This window comes from Saccopteryx bilineata, chromosome 5 (assembly GCF_036850765.1).
Source record: "Saccopteryx bilineata isolate mSacBil1 chromosome 5, mSacBil1_pri_phased_curated, whole genome shotgun sequence".
NCBI classification, from domain to species: Eukaryota; Metazoa; Chordata; class Mammalia; order Chiroptera; family Emballonuridae; genus Saccopteryx; species Saccopteryx bilineata.
In genome coordinates this window covers 25,991,785-26,013,416 of record NC_089494.1, presented here as the reverse complement: position 1 = coordinate 26,013,416, position 21,632 = coordinate 25,991,785, and the positions used below count along the sequence as shown (strand labels likewise).

General features: G+C 36.5%; 1 protein-coding gene across 5 annotated transcripts in view; it reads left to right on the top strand.

Moving 5' to 3' along the window:
- Window positions 1–20,255, top strand: part of UNC80 (unc-80 homolog, NALCN channel complex subunit) — a 213,369-nt gene extending 193,114 nt beyond the window's left edge. For 4 of the 5 annotated variants that reach the window (XM_066278792.1, XM_066278791.1, XM_066278793.1 and 1 more), the window contains 8 exons: window positions 123–288; window positions 1,632–1,811; window positions 5,700–5,838; window positions 8,695–8,751; window positions 15,408–15,489; window positions 16,429–16,540; window positions 17,155–17,354; window positions 18,158–20,255. In XM_066278792.1, the coding sequence (XP_066134889.1) occupies window positions 123–288; window positions 1,632–1,811; window positions 5,700–5,838; window positions 8,695–8,751; window positions 15,408–15,489; window positions 16,429–16,540; window positions 17,155–17,354; window positions 18,158–18,421 (1,200 nt within the window). In that variant the 3' untranslated portion in view covers window positions 18,422–20,255. The remainder of the gene's footprint in view (window positions 1–122; window positions 289–1,631; window positions 1,812–5,699; window positions 5,839–8,694; window positions 8,752–15,407; window positions 15,490–16,428; window positions 16,541–17,154; window positions 17,355–18,157) is intronic. The other variant, XM_066278794.1, reaches the window with a different exon arrangement.
- The last annotated feature ends 1,377 nt before the right edge of the window (window positions 20,256–21,632 follow it).

Below are 21,632 nucleotides of genomic sequence, written 5' to 3'. Positions count from 1 at the left end.
AAAACAACTTCATATGAATTACGTTATTTAATCCTCACAACCAACTGTGCAACAGACACAATCAAAAACCCATTTCCCAGAGATGGAAATGGAGAACCTGAGAATCTCCCCCTTCCTTGCAGCTTCTGGCCCAACCAGCAGAGAATCATGAAGAGCTCTCTGCCCGGCAGCACATAGCTGACCAGCTGGAGCGGCGGTTCATCCCGCGCCCCCTGTGTAAGAGCTCCCTCATCGCGGAGTTCAACAGCGAACTGAAAATCCTAAAAGAGGCAGTTCACAGTGGGTCAGGTGAGTGTGCATGAGGCGTTCCTACTCTGGGTGACTCGTGGCCCTCAGAACTGACACAGATTGCCACTGTGCAGATCACGGCTCCTTTTGGAACAACATATGGGTTAGCCATTTAGGTACGCTGGAAGATTTGACCATGTGATCTCTGTCAACAACATAACAAATCAATTGGTATCCGCTGAGTTTTAACCTTACTCCTTTTCTAAGTGTTTTTTTTTGCAATCTTCATTTCAGTAGTTAAGCTCTTTCTTGAATATTTAACTGGGACAAAAGTATTTTAAATTCATGCCATCATTTTCTTTTTGAAAAGAAGAAGGGGAGAACTCATATTCACGAAGCATCTATTATATGGTAGATTATTTCAAAGGTGTTATTTTATTTAATCCACACAAGTACCTGAAGTGAGTCCACTCCTCTTATAGCGTGAGGCAACAGACTCAATAGAGAATAAGTAATGTACATGACAGTGACAAAAGTGAGGGAATTTAAAACCAGATCTATAGGACTGATTAGAAAGCCTTTAACTTCTCACAAATTGGAGGGAGAGAGGGTTAAATCAGAACTGGTAGGCTAGGAGATCCTTTCTGTACATTATTCAGAAGATTTTCTTGGAATGCATTGTTAACTTTTTACAATGATGATTAACAGCAGATTACTGAGGAAGGAAAATAAATGATCTTCCATTAGAGGGCAGTTGTTGCTCAGAAGTAGAATATTGTATGTGTGGTTTGTTCCTTTTATTGTTGCTTGCCAAGTATTAAAGACATAACTTTTGACAAGTACATCTTGGTGAAATTTCCACAGAGCTATTTAAATATTCTACTTTATAATAAAATAATCTGACATAGAACCTAAGGGTTATTTCACAAATTGTATTTCCAGGAAAAAAAAATGAGAGAACAGTTCCCATTATGTTTTCTGATTGAATGTGAGGTTTCTATCAGCAGTGATTTATTACTTCTGTATGCATGTCAGGTGAGGTATATCTCTCAGAAAAATCTGCTAAATTGGAAGCTACAATTCTCATCAAAATTCATTTGCATTCTACCAGCCTTGGCAAATGCAATCGAAAAGCAGTGAGAAATGAAGCAATGTCAAAGCATTTTACATTGTTAGAAATTTCATGCACCCACAAGGAAACTATTCAGTTTATAGCAGTGGCCAAGTTTTTTTTTTTTTAATTCTCTCTTCCATTTGCTACTTTGTCCTAAATATCATATATCTAGGACACACCATTTAACTGGCCTTTCTTTAAAAATACAAGTGATCAGGAACGAGTTCGAAGCAAACAGTTGTTTCCAAGATCCTCACCATGGATTTCCTTTGCTCTCACAACCCGCTAGCCTACCAAGGGAAGACGTCCATCAGCACCGTGGGCACCTCCACCTCTGCTTACCGCCTGAGCCTGGCCACCATGTCCCGCTCCAACACGGGCACCGGCACAGTCTGGGAGCAGGACAGCGAGCCCTCCCAGCAGGCTTCGCAGGACACCCTGAGTCGGACTGATGAGGAGGATGAGGAAAGTAGGTCACCCGCAGAATCCAGCAGGTGGTGGGGGCAGGTGCTGTGACACGGTTCGGCAATGCAAATGAGGGCTTGGGAAGAATTTCTACCCTTTTGACCCTTTTCAGTTCTGATCCCCTGGTCATTTTTGCATCAAGGATTTAAAATAGAATTTTGGCTGATTCTGTGATTCCTACAGTTTGCTCTTCCATAAATTTATTGATATCCTTGGTCATTTGGGAGGAATTCAGGCAAAGAGTAAATCTTTGCTTTGAGGATATATATTCAACTTTTCCCACTAACTCTCATTTAAATTGTGCATAAATAACTAAGGAAAGCATTTATTCCCTTTCTCCTGGCTGTCTTGCTTAAAGAGTCGATCTCCTTACATGACCCCATTGGGAAAGGAACAGTGAACATGCATATGTTCAAGACTTAGCAGAGGCCAGTTAGCTATACTATCTATCTAGAATGGGAACCAGCAGGCTATCTTGAAGGAATACACCCCGAATTTGAGTTAAGAGTGTCCCCAGTGACTGACACAGCCTAGGACCTTCTAAATATATGCTTAAGATTTGGTGTTATGAAATGAGGAAGCTTACTTAGTAGGTATAGGCTTTTTTTATTTTAATTTTATTTTTTTTACATTCAATATTTTTCTGTATTAGTTATAGTTGAACAGCAAAGTGAGTAGCAGTGGGTTTTAAACGGTAAAATTTTCCATTAATATTAAACACTGTTATTTCATGTTTTTTTTAAGGTTACACTGATTATTTTTCACCTCCTCTTTTTTTTTTTTTTTTTTAGTTTTAGTTTTTCCACTGTTTGGTGGTTGCAACAGAGGGAGAGAAATAGAGAAAAAAAATCTTCAACTCATTGTTCCACTTAGCTTTTCCATTTAGTTGTGCACTCATTGGTTGCTTCTCATATGTGCCCTGACCAGGGATTGAACGAGCAACCACTGTGTGCTGGGACAATGATCTATGCACTGAGCAACCCAGCCAGGGCCTCCACGTGTATTTTAAACACACTCTGACGTAACATTTATAGTAAAATGTACTGTCAGTGCTTTAAGAATGAAAGAAAGGTGAATGGATTAAACAGAAACAAAACTCAGACACAGACAACGGCATGGTGATTATCAGCGGGAAGGGGAATAGTGGAGGTTGAAAAGGGAAAAGGGAGGATAAAGAGTGATGAAAGGAGATTTAATCCCACCGCACACAGAAAGAGTGAAAACAAAATCTAAATCTTCACTAAGAGTTTCTTCATATCAAACAACAAGAAGTCCCACTCTGAAATAAATTAAATAGAGGAAATGAGAGTTGAGGTTAGAATTTTAATTAACTAAAATTAATGGAAGTATTTTAATACCAGCTGGATGTGTAGAAGAAGGAAAGAAATAAATACGTTGTTAAAACACGTATCAGTAACGTTACTAGATTTAGTTTTGTGACTAATCAGATAACAAAGTGATAATATATTCCTGCACTTGACCTACAGACATATTTGTCTCCAAATCACCCTGATCACTGCTCATGCAAATACCCATAAAATTGTAACTAGAAACATATTGAAACAACAACAACAACAAGAAAACAAACTAAAAGAGCTAAGGATCAGCGGTTTGAATATTTGTTAAGTCCTAGTAATAGTTCAGATTTTAAAGTAATGCCTATTTTTCATTATTTCCTGAAATAGTCTCTCAGCCATTTTTGTAATGATGGGAAATAATACAAGATATCTTTAGTAGAGCTAATTATATTTTGCAGGTAACCTTACGAGTAAGTAACCAAGGCACTAGGAAGGAGCTAGGAGGAAAAAGCAGAGAAGACATATAAACAGAGATATTATTGACCAAGTGCCAATACTCACACACTAAACAGTATGCAGTTTTTGGCTAATATTCTTCTCTCAAACATCAAAACTATCCCAAAGAAAACAGGTTTGCTAACAAATGCAGCGGGACTGTGATGCGGGTGTGTTTAATTTATGTGTGACGGAGAATGAGAACGAGATGGTGGACTGCTTTCAGTTAAACTATTTTTTAATATCATCATCAAACCTGTCTTAAGATCTCCCAGGAGCAAGATGAGGAACAAGAAAGTATGAAAAAGATATGTTTCCTGCCCTGTAAGCTCTTAGAGGTCTGGTAGAGATGGCAGACATGTTCTATGAAGAACACTTAACAGAAGCGTGAGTGGAAGGCAGCACACGGTTAATTACAAAGCAAACATTGAGAGAGAAAGTGTGAAGTGATATATGTGTTTGAATAAAGGAGAAAGAAAAATCAGTGCAACTGTAAAAGCCTTTGAGTTGTTACCTCTACCCTACCACTTTTTTTTTATGATTTAGAGGCACATTTGCTTGTTTGCTTCTCTGTACATGCACCTAAAAAGGAAATACCATTTTATTCAATAGAACAAGAGTCGACTTCAAGCCAGTCATCATATACAAAATTTACATTTATAGCATGTTTCATATTAACTCTCTTGGTTTGAGATAAGTTTCATTAGAAATATGACCCCCTGGATTATTTTAAATAAATGACATAAGATGCCCTTAGATGGTAGCAAAAGTTCACCAAAACCCTATGCTAAACAAAATATGTCTACTGCTCTGAAAAACAACATTAGCTCACTTAGAATGAGGTCACTTTGTCACAAATACTGTGTTAAAGTTAACTTTCATATGGATTTGAATACATTGATTTCTGCCTTTATGGAGAAAACAAGACTACATGCTTACAACTTAAAATTTAGGTTAAAATAAGCATTTATTTATAAACTTTTAGGTTTTCAAAAATATCCAAAAAAAATCTGAAACACTCTTTTCCTCAGCAGTCTAAAACTTGTTAAATGTACTGAATGTAGTGTTGGAACATAAACACACACACAATGCACTTGTCTCTCTCAATAAAAAAGTCCCTCATTGCCCTGGCCAGTTGGCTCAGTGGTAGAGCATTGACCTGGCATGCAGGAGTCCCGGGTTTGATCCCCAGCCAGGGCACACAGGAGAAGCGCCCATCTGCTTCTCCACCCCTCCCTCTCTCCTTCCTCTCTGTCTCTCTCTTCCCTTCCCGCAGCCAAGGCTCCATTGGAGCAAAGTTGGCCCAGGCACTGAGGATGGCTCCATGGCCTCTGCCTCAGGTGCTAGAATGGCTCTGGTTGCAACAGAGTGACGCCCCGGATGGGCAGAGCATCGCCCCCTGGTGGGCGTGCCAGGTGGATACCGGTTGGGCACATGCGGGAGTCAGTCTGACTGCCTCCCTGTTTCCAACTTCAGAAAAATACAAAAAAAATTTAAAAATTAAAAAAAAAAGTCCCTCATTGAGCTGCTCCTGGAATGTTTAAAAACTATAGTCTAGCTTTCCTGAAACCTTTAATTCATGGATGCTTCTTAACTTTCACAAATAACCTACTTATAAGAATGAACAAGAAGTTTGTACAAGTTGTTGTATTTTATGAAGGCTGCTCGAGTGGGAAATGTGTGGATGTGAAGAATTATTATTCGTTCCTTTGTACAGATTAAAAACTAAGAATCTAAAGGTCTTTTTTTTTCCAAGATGGAGATACTTCCATGAAGCTTTATTTCAGCTGTTTCCCTCACACAAATGAAGTAAGCAGTCACTTGAACTTGCAGTACTATTTACATTCTCAAAATGACAATGTTCAGTAACTCTAGAGGTTAAGCTATTAAAGTCTGAGTTTTCATACAAATAGGGAAAAGATTTCTTAAGACCCCAAGGTCTTAGTTTTTAATCTCTACAGAAAGACAGATAATAATTTAGCTTTAGAGACTACCTGAGATTGTATTCAAGCCGTGGATAGAACCAACACACATATTTGGTTTGGGTTTTCTGATCAATGTCATAGGTTTACAACACTCCATTCTTCTGCCCCTTTCAGATGACTCTGTAAGCATGCCCAGTGTGGTAAGTGAACAAGAAGCTTACCTCCTGAGTGCCATTGGAAGGAGGAGGTTCTCCAGCCACGTCTCTAGCATGTCTGCACCTCAAGCTGAGGTGGGCATGTTACCTAGCCAAAGGTAAAGAGCCATTAACATCATATACTCTGCATTTGGGGGAAAGATAGAGATTCTGAAAATTTATTTGTGTCATTCTTAAAAGGCTGAAACAGAAGCAAAGAATCCATGGTTTTAAGGAGGTCATTCAACAAAGGACTTTTTAACTAGGGTTGTACAGGCAACAATTAGCAGAGAGTTTTCTAAGCTAGGCCAGTGGAAGGGATCTCAATTTCTGATCCAAGCATTGTTTCTCCTTAAAACTTTCCAGAAATAGATACATAGTCTTCTTTCAAATAACATTCTCATCTTTCACATATATAATTTAGCTAAGCAAATAATGAGTACCTGGCAAGTGTATCAGATTAGCTTGATATATTTGGTAAACTTAGACTTCTGGTGTGTCATCAGTATTTAGTTGGAAGGAGTGATGCCTAACCAAGCAGAAAAGGGCTACACCAATGGTAGTCAACCTGGTTCCTACCGCCCACTAGTAGGCATTACAGCTTTTATGGTGGGCGGTAGCGGAGCAACCAAAGTATAAATAAAAAGATAGATTTAACTAGAGTAAGTTGTTTTATAAAGATTTATTCTGCCAAACAGTGAAAATTTGACATAAAATACTTGGTAATTATTATTATATACTTTAACTTGCTGTTACTCTGCTTTATAAATTTTATAAAGTAAAGTTACTTTTCTACTTTATAAATCACTATTACTATGTAACCAGTGGGTGGTTAGAAAGTTTTACTACTAACAGGGATACAAAAGTGGGCGGTAGGTATAAAAGGGTTGACTACCCGGGGGCTACACTATTATATGTGCCCTTGGGCAGGTCATTTAACAAAGGCCACAGTTTTCTCCTCTGTGAAATGAGGATGTTGACTAAAATGTTTATTAAGTAACTTCTCTATTTATAGATCTATAATTCCATAATTAAACCTTTTAAACCATTTTCTTTGGTGTTCTGTGCTTCCTAAGAATATGCATTAAAAACTTCATATATATGTATATATATAAAGTAATCTGACATAGAGTCAAAACATCTATTTCAAAGCCAATGATATTTTTATTGAAAAGACTGAATTCTTACAAAGAATTGGCCTTATTTTTTTTTCTGGTTTGTTGTTTATTCTTAATACTCATAGGTTCAATGCAGTATAATTCATACATGAAAAATAATAAAAATCAGAGAAAATTCTAATATTCAGATAAAATCAATTATATGCAGAAACAATTATCCTGTACCCAAATCCTTTAGCAAATACAAATAGTTCATAAACTATATGGATGAAATAAAATTTATGATTATAAAGCCTAACTTTTCAGAATATCAAGATATAGGGGAAAATGATAAAAGGTGATTGAGTCATAAGTAAATTATATACTTATAAAGAAAGCAGTATTTTATGTACTATTTAATCATTATAAAAATCAATAATCTATAAGGGTACCTATCATTGTGAGAGATTGTTCTACCACTTGGTAATTTACCTCTGAAAAGGATGTCTTATAATAAAATGTGTGAACAAAATCAGAACCAAACTATAAAATGTCCAAACTATAAAAAAGATATAAATTCATATAAGCAGTTAATATTGGTTACTATCAATATAATTTTAATTGTTAGCAATGTGCAAGGTTCCATCAAGAATAAAATAATCTAGCAATTCATTTAAAAGTTTTATTTAAATTAGGAAGTTGTAGCAATTGAAAATAGAGGTGTTTTTGTTATTGTTTTTATGTACCTAAAATGACCAGGCCATAAGTTTCCCTTGTACGTATCTGTTAAGATGTTATCTAATTTCCAGGGAGAAAATTTATTCTATTAGAGATGTACTAAAAGCACAGAAAAATAATACCATTAAACCCTTTGCGCTTAAGTCATATTTTTTTTAAATTACTGTCACTGGAAGGCCAGTGACAGTAATAATATCTATGTGCATTAGGGAAAGGAGGCCCCTTTCTGGGGACAGAGGCTATTTTGCAGAGTACTAGATTAGTTAAACAATTCTTTAGAGGCAGTCTCTCCAGTGTTACAGTTTTCTAAATGGTTTAGCAAGTATTTATCAAGTTGCCTCATGGGTGCCTATAAGCTCAGTGCTAGACAGTGAAGGAATGAAAGATAAAGGACAACAGTTTCTGTTCACAAATCCCCAAATCGGTGGCCTCAAAATAAATAAAAAAACTATTTATTTTTTTACCAACCTGACAGGTTTCTTCTTTTGCCATTTATAATTCAGTCACTAGAGGATGGAGTAAGGAGGTAGATGGGGTTCCATGTGGGTTTTCCTGGGTTACCTTCCACCCATTTGTTTACTCGCATTTTCATTGCAAATTAGTAATGGAAGTTGGGTTCTTTCTTTGCTTTTCTTAATAGCGTTAGTTCCAAGAGTTTGGTTGTGGCAGTTCATGGTAAGTGGTTTCTGTGTGATAATGTCACAATACACAAGAAAGAAGCAGGCTCTTGGTCAGTGAAACATCACGTACATAAAACAGGTTAAAAATAATAACCACCCAGCCGAATGGTGACCGAAGGAACGTTACTTTCATCTTCTACAGACTCATTCTGGAATGCGTTTCAGAGCTCATGTTTCCAAATGGAGCTCATTTTAAGACCCAACTCTTGACCAATAAATAGATCATTCCCCTGAGAATCCTATTCATCCAAAGTCCCTCCTCCCCCATTGCCTTGAGTCCTATGTCTTGACAAACCCAGCACAAGGTGAAATGGTTGACTGTCTCCTTTTCCTTCCTTGTTCTGTTAAATTTATTTATTTTTGGTTCTCAAAAGCAGAAAATTGCATGCTTTTTTTCTTTTTCTTTTATTTGTTTGCATTTTCTTTCCCTAAATGCTTCATCTCCCTACCCCTCCTGCAGTGAACCTAATGTCCTCGATGACTCCCAGGGCCTGGCCGCTGAGGGCAGCCTCTCTAGGTACAGTGTCAATGCTACCTGTGTATTGGTGTCCGTGCTGGGAAACGAGCTGTTCCCTGTCTCTTCTGTCTCTGTCTCCTCTCGCCCCGTCTTGATATCTATTTCCATTCCTTGCCCTTTGTTGCTCATGAACACACAAGCCTGGAAGTCAAAGGTGTAGCCTCCTTCATTTTTAGCTTCAGAGCACAATCACAATGCCTAAAAAGTTGACTAAAAGAGAAAAATCTATGGAATTCTCTTAGGGGCTTGTCCCATGGACATCTAAAATGTTTGATATGCCAAATGTTAAATTTATCCCATCTAATCATTGCCTCCCACACTGATATTCCTGAAGAAATGTTGTTCAGAAGCCAGTTAAGACAACTTCACATCATCGGAAACCCCCTTATTAAATCAAAACAGGTATTTTAGCTAATTCTACAGATGGTAAGAAAACAGTAATGTTATACTAAGATTAACAATGTAAATTCAATTTATGTAATTCCCTCTCTTGGATGCATGCTATGTGGCAAGCTATTCAAATAGCTTGTTCAAACAATACTTATATAAAGAATGTCTGTCCCAGCACAAAGATGACTCCAGAACTTGCCATGAAATAGCACACCCAAACATTTCTTGGTAAGTAAGAGAAGTCTCATGGTGCAAACAATATAATGTCTTGGCTATTGGTTTAAAGCTTCAGAAAGGGGGACTGCACCTTTAACACTCAGATAAACCACGTCAAACATTCCTAATCTTGTGCTGTTGATTCACACCTCTCAACTAATCCTCATTCAGGATAATGCTTCTTGTTCATTCCAAGAGTGTCTCTGTTCCATCTCAGGAGAAAAGTTTCCCTTTTCAGGTTTGCATTATTGAGTGAGTACAATCTATGCGTGTTTATTGCTTTATCACAAAGATGAGGAAATGTTGAGAGGCTGTTCCTGTGACAGGTTGTCCTTTGTTTTCTTTACATCTTGTTCAGATTTCACATTTTCTTCTACAATTGAAAATGAGAAATTTCATCCATCGTCAGATGTTTTCTCTGCCTTTTTTTTTTTTTTTTACTGGACCCATCAGTCATGACATTCATTTGTGTTTGCGAGCCCTCGCCTTGACAGATTAGTCTCTTGTTGGTGGTAAATGTGGACTTGCCACAAAGTGCAGACTTAACTCCAGTATTAAGGACAAGGAAGAACAAAACAGTCCTCAGGATGGTCTACTTTCATTCTTCACTGCATTTGAAGAGATCAGAACCAAGTCTAGCACCGTGGCCATTGCTTTCTTTGAAAGAATGCATTTGTTAAATGCTTAATCTTACACATCGGATAGGAGAACCTTGATTAGAAGATAATTTCAGTGGCCTCCTGAGAGGAGAAGATGGTGAATTAACCACTTGGCCGATTTTCTCCAAGGGCTTTTACAGTTAGGCCAAATCTACTCTTGCTAAGTAAAATACTAGTCTGAAGTTGGTGAGAGACGACGGAAGTTTGATGGATTGTTAGAAACTCTCTGACAGATTTGGCCTTCTCTGGCAGGCTCAGGGTTAAAATGACTGATTTGGAGTTCTCTAACCCAATCCAATCTAACTGCAGATTGGTTCAGAGCCAAAGCTATATATTTGTATTTACAACTGAACTAGTCACGTCAGGACTTAGATGATTGTTTTAGATTAATTATTGCTGATCTGCATCACCGTTGTGTTTTAGTTCTGGGTGCGACCCTGTCACCCCAATTCAGTTGTGGTCATTAAGAAACTGGAAGATGAGGCATTCCCTTTGGATTCTAACTAATTCTACTGAAGCAGAGGCATTCCACCAGCCAGTTCCACCTTTGCCATACACTACAAATTGTTTCTCTTGAACTTCATCATATCACCAAGTTCTCTTTGGAGGAGAGGAACTTTTGGCATTTATTAAGAAGTTGGTTTATTAAATAGCATCTATACTTGTTATAGTTGGTTTGCAGGCTTTCTTATTTTGGGCAGTAAATTTCTTTATGCTGCAGACTCCTAAAATCTTAAAGAAGCAGTAAGGCATTCACAATGTAAATCAGGTTTCACACGCACCTGAGCACTCAGGACCTAAAATACACCCGAAATCTATAGGTCTAAGGAAAATCTGGCACCAAAGCTTATAGAAAGTCAGGAAGCATGACTGAGGGAGAGAGTGAGAGACCCAGCTCCTTCTTCTAGCCCCATGTTGTGGTTCATTTTCTAGGGATTTGCTTTTGAAAAAACACTTATTGTAGGCAAAATGGGCAAGTTGGTCTGAGGGCTAAATGAGGGATGAAACCAAGATCACTCAATAAATAGAAGGGAAAAAGTAACAATTTTTTCAGATCTTTTGAAAATTTCATCTAGGATTTTTTTTAAACCTTGTGCTGATCTCTTTTAAAGATTCATGATGGGAAATATCAACCAGTTAGAAGCACTATCCTATTGAGAAAAATTATTATTTTTTTTTTAGAAACTAATAAATTGAAAAAAGTATTCCATGGAAGAATTCTTTTCTGTTAAGAATGTTCCTCGTAAAAAGTATGTAGAAACTCATGGAAGATGTTCCCTCCCTGTGCCCATCCCCCCCCCCCCCCCCACACACACACCATGGACCATAGTTTTTCTCCAAAAAAATATAGACATACCAAAGGTTATTCAAGCACTAAAGCCTGGATGTTTATACTTGAGAATTAAATTTTGTCTGGACATATTAGAATATTTTGTTGTTTCACTTATGTATGGACTCATTGGTTAATTCCTGTCTGTGCCTCAGCCAGCGATCAAACCAACAACCCTGGCATGTTGAGACAATGCTCTAACCAACTGAGCTAACTGGCCAGGGCTTAAGACATGTTAGAACATTTTGAAAGGCAGGAATTGACAATCAACTCTTAATTTTTTTTTTTTAAGTTTACAATGCTATTTGATTCCATAAGGATAATTTTAATCACAGTGGAAAATAAGAATGCGGTTCAAGTTTGAACAAGATAGATAGTCTGGGTGAAACAAAATAAAAATAACCTATTTAGTAGAACCCATCTCATGATCATCCACATTTTCAAAGTATAAAAAGTTGTCAATTACTCTCAATGTACAAAGAAAAAAATTAAAACAACCTTTTCAGGTAGCTGAGAATTAATGGCTAAGAAAATGTGGGATACACAGCTACATACTTTATCATTGCTAAATCAGTTCTTGTGTGACATTTAAGATCCAGATTATTTTCCCTTTTTAGTCTGATTCTAGCCTCTACTCTCTAAATTCTGTGGTATTTAAAACATGTTTTCTTGGATCTTGTGGAGGCTGAATAAATTTTAAACAATAATATTTTACTGGGAAAGGGAAAAGCAGAATTTCATCTACTCTTGAATTCCCTCTTCTCTGCAAATGCTTTGTGGCTCCTTCTGTGCTGGTTTTATTCATTCCCATCACAGGAAAGTTATTCAGGGTAAATGGCTATTCTGTGTGTCTTGTGTTCCACCTCTAGATTTTTCTAACCATGTTAAAATTAAAACTAGAAATACTTTACTTTCTGGGTGCCAATCTCCTCACCTAGAGCTTCTACTTAAATTTTTTATTTATGAAATATATTTCAATCTATACACTTTTTTGTCATTTGAGATGAGTGATATGAATTTTTATTGTATTATCGAATGGCCCTTTGTTTGCCTATCCTTTAAGAAATTTAGGTATTTAGAAATTTATCCTTTAAGACCATTACATATATATCCTATTAGAAAATACATATATGTTTAAACAGTACAACTCAGCTATCATACTGAAACAGGAAAAGAGCTAATTTGTGCCAAAATTGTCCTTTTAACATTATCTAAATTCCCCTAGCTTATAAGTGGACTTCCTTCCATTTTGAGTAAGGCGGTTTTGTTTTTTGTAGACAGTTGAGTCACGCCAGTTCTGCTAAGCCCCAGGTGCATTGTCTTCTCTAACACCCAGATCATGCTCAGGTTTTCTGTTACAGTGTTTCTCAGTGACTCAATAATACAAAGGATGATTTTAGCTTTGACTTAGAAAGTTGTACTTGCTTTTATCCTCATTGTTTTGCCCTTTTATTTAGCAAAACGGTAGAAACCGGCTACATCTCATTCCCAAGATTAAAAGTATCAGGTAGCACCAGTTTTCTATAGAGAGGTGCTTAGGGTCAACACCTTGGTCTTTCCTTGGTTAGTTTTAGTATTACACACCTATGGCCACATATAACAGATCCTACTGATGACTGAAATACTCCATGTGATTGAAATATTCCATGATGTGAAGAGAAGCTAAATTGAAGCTGCTTTCATATGTGACTCTAATATGAGATAGACTTTAGGAAAAAAAACGTATTCTACACAAATGATTTCCATTATTAACTTTCCTGGCTGTTTATTAATAATATGTCCTAACTGCAAACACTTATGCCAAATTTTGATGTCTGAAATAAATGTTAGAATCACATTTTTAGGGAAAATGTGGTTAGGATATCTCTCCAAGGATATGTTCTATAAATTCATCTTTGATGTGTGCATTCCGTTGATGAAATGCTATATCATTTACATAGAATAATAGCTAATTACTAAAGCTATAAACTTGATCTATTTCTCAGAAACAAGCCTCTCTATCCATAGAGAAAAATTTGATGCTTATTATGATCTTCCCTTGGAATTATCATTGTGAAATTACCATTATGTTTTAACATGTAACACTCCGAGTAACGTGTATTTTTTTCTTTTCTTTTCTTGCATCATTTTTTCTCACAATCTCAGATTATTGAATAAAAAGAGACAAGTGGACTGCCTCAATTTCATTTTCTCTGCCCAGTTATTACCAAACCATTTTATTAGCCATCTTCTTCTAGTGTTCTAAAAGCAATAAACTCATTACAAATATCAAATGTAAAACAAAGAAGCATGCTATACACATTACTTTTCATGTTCAAACCATCTTACATCAACTAACTTCTTTTCTCTACCTTAATGGGAGGTAGGTGGTAAGTATTAACCTCCCTTTATGGCTAAGGGAATTGAGGTAACCTTTAGATGTCAATGAAGAATCCATTCCAATGACAGCTTTGCTTGGTATTTGGGAGAAACTTGTTTCTACTTTTGTGTATGTGGTAATCAAATACTCTTTCCTATTTAAGACACATGTTAAAATGTATAATTAATAAGGAGATGTAATTTCAAACATGCCAGCCACATAGTCTGGATTGCTTATCAGAATTGATTGCATTGTTCCTTTGGGGTAATTTTCTGTCTTCATAGAAAGGTCTTATATGTATAAAAAGTCATGTACATTGCTCTTTGAACTTGATATTTAGGAGAACAAGAAAGTTTTAAAAACACCTATTTGGAGGACTCCTTATGAAATTTTGTATTATCTATCCCAAATGGTATAATTATGATACAATTACATCCTACTTCATAAAAATTCTGATGCACTCCATTTGGGAGTCATTAATTTTCTTCTAGTAGAAATATAAGGCTTTTTAAAAATGACAAATGTACCTGTGTTGACCGTGTCGTGATTAACCAGTTGTTAACACAACAGGGGAAACATCTGATTGTCCATCTTGCCAGCAACTTCTCTCCCTACAATGGCAGCTAGGTAGCTTAAAAAATAAAATTAAGATAAATGAATATAGTTTTTCTCCTTTTTCTTGGATAGTTGATAACTCTGGATTCCTCTGGGGAAAGTTTACTCTGAAAACTATTTGTAGATGACTCTCCTTTTGCAGAGGCAAAGCAGATATTTAACCATTAACCAAATAATCACATTGGCATCATCCACAGGATTACATTGTTCTCTGGGGCACAATACATTTCCTTTCTTCACCCCCACTCCCATTTTAAACACCTATTTTATATGCATGCAGAGTGAAAAAGGATCATGGGCCCATGACGGTATTTTTGGCTTCACCCAACACCAAAATAGTGACCACTATTAATAGTAGTCATTTTTGCATATAAAATGCACACATACACAGCAAATTTGGGAGGAGCAGGTTGTTGCTTTTATAAATTACGTGATATGTTTGAGTGCAGCTACTTGACATTAATAATCACTCTTCTGAGTTCTAAGAGATTATTTTGACAGCCTTTTAAATTTAAAACCATTTTTAAAAAACATTTGTCTGCCAATGTGACTATTTATTTACTCAGTAGTCACGGAGACTTCAGGCTGCAAACATGTGTTGAATGTGCCCCTTCACCCAAATGAATTCTGTGTCTGATGTGTTTGATATTCGTCCATCTTACTTTCATTTAAATTGAAAATTTTTAAAAGGTGTTCCCATCATGTGGTAGAGTTGTTTGTGTTTGTTTGTCACCACCTTTTGCCTTCCCTTCAGAAAAAAAAAAATTGAGATTAGAATATGACATCTTAAACCTTTTGGTGGTTTCCAAAACCAGGGGTGTGATCGAACCCATGTTTTGCCGAATGAAAGATATTGTATCAGTGATTGAAAACAGAATCTCAATTTTGGCAGCTTGGGGCTGCAAGGCCCCGTCCTCCCTCCCAAACCTTTGAAAACTCCCACCTCAGGGGTTCTTTCCCAACCTTCCTTCAAAGATAATGGTATCTTTGAAGTGACTGTTTTGTATAAGTGATTTGGAGTAACACCCACCAGAGGACAGTCTTCTGCACTGTCTCCAGGTACACTAATGCTGTTGGTGCTTGACAGGGTGGCAAGTGTACAGAGTGAACCTGGCCAACAGAACCTCCTCATTCAGCAGCCGCTGGGGAGGAAAAGGGGCCTGAGGCAGGTAAGCCGACCTGGAAAGGGCTGGTGGGTCATCCCATGAACCAGAAGCTTTATTCAGTTTTGAGTGTCCATGTATATTATGCTTATATTTTGTTTTCTCCGCACCTGAAATAAGCAGTGCAGAACAAATTGAAAATGTAGTAAGTGCTTTGAGCAATCTGAGAGTTTTTAGCTTCTAGATGAGCTCATCTTAGCAAAGCTGATTACTTGGTGAAGTAAGTGGGCTTGAACGTCTATTTGTTCTCTATCCAGAAACTCTCTCTCCCAGCCATACTGAATGACCAGGGAAGATCTGTTATAAAGTTGATTTTTTTTGTATAGAGGAATAGACACAGTCATCCTTTATTCCTCATTTTAAGATTAATGATTGAAGTTAAAACTGAAATCAAAGTAAAGATTATCTTTGGAAATTTCCTTAGGTGGCTTTCCTTTGCATGAGTTTCTGAATAAAAATTGAAATGAGCCTTTGCATTATTACTCTGATGAGAGCATCCCAGCATTGATTTGCCTACCAGACACTTCCCTAGTATCTGAGGTTTTTTTCCCCAGTATCTGAGGTTTTTTTCATCGATCTCTCCTGGAGAGGTTGTATTTGTTCAACTGCACTTTTTAAATGAACAAAACCTAATCTGTTAGCAATAATTATTAGTTTTGTATCCTAAAATTCACTGAAATTCTCATATTGACTATTTTAAATTATATTAATGTTCTTAGGATTATATAAAGTGGTAATAATTAAGAGATAGAATTGGTTAAAGAGGATACAAGAATCAAATACTTGTAGTTTAACATGCAGAAAGAAGTTGACCAACTACAAAGGTAAGGAACCGCCATGAGTCCACATAAACCCATAAACCATAGTCAGAATCCTATGAGCACAGTGTGTTCTCCTGGGCAGTTAGATCCTTCTTGCTAGCTTCATTCTGCCTATTCTCTTTAGCTAAGACGTCCTCTACTGTCACGTCAGAAGACTCAGACTGAACCCAAAAACCGCCATGGGGTTCGGCTCTCGACCACTCGGAGGAGCATTCAACCTAAAACCAAGCCATCTGGTGAGGCCTCCTGTGTCTCTTCTGATTCTACCATTGACATGATGCCACACAACTCAGCCAGGAAGGCCTGCAGAAACTCGTGCAGATAAGCACCACTTTGGGAAGGCGTTAGGATAAGGGAAGAAGTTTCCCAGAAAACTTTAGTGCCTTTTTTTCTTCTCGTCTTTCCCATCCCCCACCCTTACCCAGCAAGAATCTAGGGAAATGGAAGAGGCCAAGGTAAACTATGAATGCTATGAGTTTTGAAAGTTGTGTTTTCCTTTCCCAAGCAAGAAATTGGGTTTGTTATATGCCTTACTGAATATAAAGAAATGATGGATAATAGGGACTTTTATGTCCTGCTAGCAGTTGTTATGAGTGATGACCAAGTTCACCTAATGCTCTTGCAGAACTTGTTTTTAGGCCATTTATGTAAAAATGAGTTTTCTACCCAAATCCTACTTTTTATAAGAAGGTGAAATCAAAATATATACATATTAGTCAAGTATGCTTTTACTTACTAATAACCTAGCAATATCTTCACTAAAAAAAGCCAGGAGACATTGGTTAATGCTAATAATTAAGTACTAACTACGTATTTCCCTTCTATTTACTGCTTTACTTCTGACCTACAGTGGATCAGAAACGATCTGTGACCTTCATTGAGGCTCAGCCAGAGCCGGCAGGTGCCCCAGCAGACACACTTCCTGCCACAGTCCAGCCACAAGGCTGCAGCCCAGCCCCATCTAGGAAACCAGAAGGAATGGACAAACCAGTCCTCACATCTTCCCCGGCCATTGTTGTTGCTGATCTTCATAGCCTGTCTCCAAAGCTGGTAAGGGCGCTAGAGAAACAGACAAGGCTTGCTCCCTGCATATTTACATCTAGGAACCACTTGAATAGGCAAGTTTATTGCGTATAATTTAAGTCTGGGTCTGTAATCCCTTGTTAGCCAGACAGACAATGGTCCTAACATTATGAAAAAGAATGTCCATATCAAGTATGTGGCCAGCAATACATTTAGTTAAGCAATAAGAGAAGTCTTGGTATTTTTTATTATGAAAATCCTAAGAGAAACTATTTCATAGCTAAAATAACTATTGAAACCCATATAATGCATAGTTTAAAGATAGTTAATTTCTAAAAAGTTAGCATTTAGATGCAGCCTTTAAGTACAGAGCCTTCTGTATCCTTGAAGATGAGAGGATTTTCTTATTTTGATATTTTTCCTCATTGTTTTGATATTTTTTGTTGCTTTTATATTTTTTCTTCTTTTGATTTTCATAAATAAATTGCCATAGGTCCCACATTGTTCCTATTTGATATTTAAGGAAAGCTAAGGGGAAAATATTACAATATACATTTTTGTAGTCTTTAATGGTTAAGTAGCATTGTAACACCATTACCTCATTTACCCTCAGTCTGCAAGGTAAGCAGGGCAGAAATTATGCTCATGCAACAGATTAGAAAACTGAGGCTTAAAAAGTTGGAAGGGCCGATATAGGACCTCACATAAAACAAAGGCTAGAACCAATACCAGCCTTGGAATTTCTTGTCTAGTTAAAGCCAAACATTTTCAATACTCTTCCCGGGCACTCATTCTACCTTTCTATGACATTATGGCCCCTTTGATCATAGAGCAAGACCCTCCCTGCTGAGAAAGGAGGAAAGGAGGACCCAGAAGTACAAGGTGCTGCAGCACACAGCCCCCTCTCTACTCAAATCTCAGACCCTGATGACTTCACAGGCCTTGAGACGTCCATCCTTCTGCAACACGGAGACACTGTCCTCCACATCAGTGAGGAAAATGGCATGGAGAACCCCCTGCTGTCCAGCCAGTTTCACTTTACTGCCACTGAGCTGGGGGAGACTGGTGTAGACCTAGATGAGTCACATGTTTAGTTCTGTATCTTGTAGGAGTTACAGGCATAGACAAGATGTGGGAGGGATCACTTTGCAAAAAGTTGAATTCTTTTGCTTGAAAAAGATGAAAACATGGCACTTTATATTCTACAGGTGAAACAAATCCCAGTAGATTTTGCTGCCAGTATGCATATTGTTTCATAAACATATTTAAAAAATCAATGGCTAAGATGATTAATTGTGTGAAGACCATAAAAACCAGGGAGAAATAAGGGGCAAGAGCCATTTGCACATGGTTTATGATTCAAGAAGGCATGAGCAATTAAAAACATGTACTATTACAGAGCTGCTTACCTAGAAATAGTAACAAATAATATGTTATAAAAAGAGAATGCAATTTTTTGAGGTTACTCACATTAGACATCTCATGCAAATGTTTATTTTTATAATTTCAAAAATATTAAATCAGGTGGCTGAACAAATAGTAATTTACATAAAAATAATAGGGAAACTAAATAGCAAAAAGCCTGCAGCCATTTTTGTTTTGATCAACAATACAGACATTTAGAAGGAATAAAATACTATTTTTAGAGCTGTGGACTTTTCAATATTTATTTTTCAACCATCATTTTATTGCATATTGTAAATTAGAATGCTAATGCCATAAAATTGTTCCCTTCTTAATCAATTACATTAGAGAGAGAATATTCTAGAAATTATCAGACATAATTCTGAATTAAGAACCTAAACAACCTATATTATAATAAAAACTAAATGTAAATATAATATCTAGAAAAGGATACTATTCTTACTTCTAGCCTTGACTATATCAATGCCAAGATTAGGAGATAATGGAAAATGTGATTACTTAACAGTAGTGCCTGCCCTCAAGGGCATATTTTCAGATATTAAAGTTATTGTTGTTAGAATATGTTCACTGAAATATCTTCTCAATGTTAAGAACATTCTATGATCCTTTAGACATTTGAGTTTATGAGGAAAAAAAGATAAAGTGAGCAATCTCTTCAGAGACACAGCCAGCTTGTGATTTTCACTTTAACTTGAAGTTCAATTCCTCAAGAAAAATATAAAACTTTAAAAGGCTTGTGAGGCCATATCTAGTGTGTTACTTAGCTTATGCTATAGTAGGGCTTGGTGTAATATAGTTCAAAATTGAATTTAAAAATTTTAACAATTACATTAGAAAACTGTTACAGAACTACAAAGCATATAAAAACTCACATACATACCTAAATTGGTATGGTGATGTGTGTGTTTTCTAGTTTTCCAGTAGAAGTTAAATATAGATTTTGATTATATTGCAATGAACTTAAAACACATTCTATATGCTTCAATTTGGACTATATTAGCTATGGAAAGTATATGTATATATAGAGGAGACCTACTAAAACCACCCAAATCAAAGAGAAAACTTATTTTTTGTTAGAATCATTTATTAAATAGGCATTGTTTATATTGTGATTTATACTTTCAGATATAATTTTGGGTTTTGGTCTCATTTACTAAGAGAATAAAAGATATCTGTGAGTTGAAAACAATAGACAAAAATAAACATTTCAAATCTAAAACTTCAGAAAATAGAGCTTCAAAAAGTAGAAACTTCTTTTATGTATTACAGTATTTTCAGACATTGACGCTTAATGCTGAGTTAATTCTAAAGTGCAGAAATATACACGTAAGTGGTTTTATGATTCTAAGCTGATGTATTTTGGCTGCTAAATTATGCTGCTCAATTTAGTGTTAGAGGCCTTATGTTTGGTAATTACAAGTGTCTACACTATGAGTCTCCACATATGTCTGTGTCTTGTTCTAGTTTATTGGTTTTTGACTCAAATTCTCTATGTGTAATTGTTGAATATCTGACAAGAATCCTAAATACCTTTATATGTAAAAAGTATTGGGCTGTTTTGAATATGATTATGCTGACCTGTCTGCCTTTTAGCTTGACTTCTTCACTCTAGTGTATGGAAGTCTGTTGGAAACTTTTCCAATAAGCTAAGTATTGTTGTATTTTGCAAAAAAAAAAAAAAAAAAAAGCAAGCCTCCACTCTGAGAAGCAGGGCCTTAGAGAGTGGAAATGTTTTCATACAGAGACTACTGAGATTTTGCAGATGTACACATCTGTTCCATTTAAGGTGCCCTTAAATGTGTTGAATGTTCATGTGTAATTAATATATATATATATGTGTATGTGTGCATAAGATTGTCACGAGATGTATTCTCAGGAATACTGTTAACTGGAGTTTGAAGGAATAACTATTTTAAAAAACAGTAGTGAAGAGATTAGAAAAACACTCAAGATAATTGAGAATTTTTTACAATGTTCAAAATAATATTGAGTATAAGACTGAAAATTATTACATATAGTAAATACAGTATTGGTAATACTAGATCATTTCTAATCTATGATGCTTAATGTTATTTATCTTGTTCAAAGAAAAATTCAAACAGGCACCTACTTCCCACGTATAAAAAATTGGACTCAACCAAGAGTTTGCATTTTCAGAAATTAACTTTTGATAGAAATGGAAATAAAGACTTATCATCCATGAGAGTGGATGTAGATTTATACTACTCAAATTTCATTAAAGCAGTTCAAATCCTGGATATAGCATTTTTAATAGCAAAACATTTTACTTTCCATTTTCAGTATTTGCTGCTTTCTGTAATTCTATTGGATAAGTTATTCAATTTTTCCCAAAACAAAGAAACTGAGTTGTTGAGTGCATTGGGACAAGGTGCTGAAAACTGCAGTATTAGAAGGCATAATTGGCATGGCGATGCTGGGGGAAAAATCTGTTGTGTTTACAGGTCTGGTTAGAGCCTGTTGAACAGGCTGGAAGTAACTGGTTTGCTATGTCAGGCCTCCAAAAGTACCTAAGGCAGGGTGACATCTCCTCCCTTTTTAGCATCTGTCCCTTTAGTCAATGAAGAACATTCTCCATTCTGCTGTCCAACTCCAATGGTATCTGAGATGAGAACAGGGTGTGTATAGGGACTGACAGGAAAGAAAAGGTCATAAATAGAATTACAGTCTAAAACACAAATACCCTTCCTCAAGTTACACAGGACATTTTAATAGACTCCAGAATTTGCTGCTATCACACTGAGTCATGCTGATGACCTGTGACCTCACACCTCCCATTCTATGGCCTTGTCCTTGGCAGTGAGTAGAAAGTCCCACTTCCTCATTTACCTTAGTGGGCCTCAACTGCAGCAATTTAGAGTT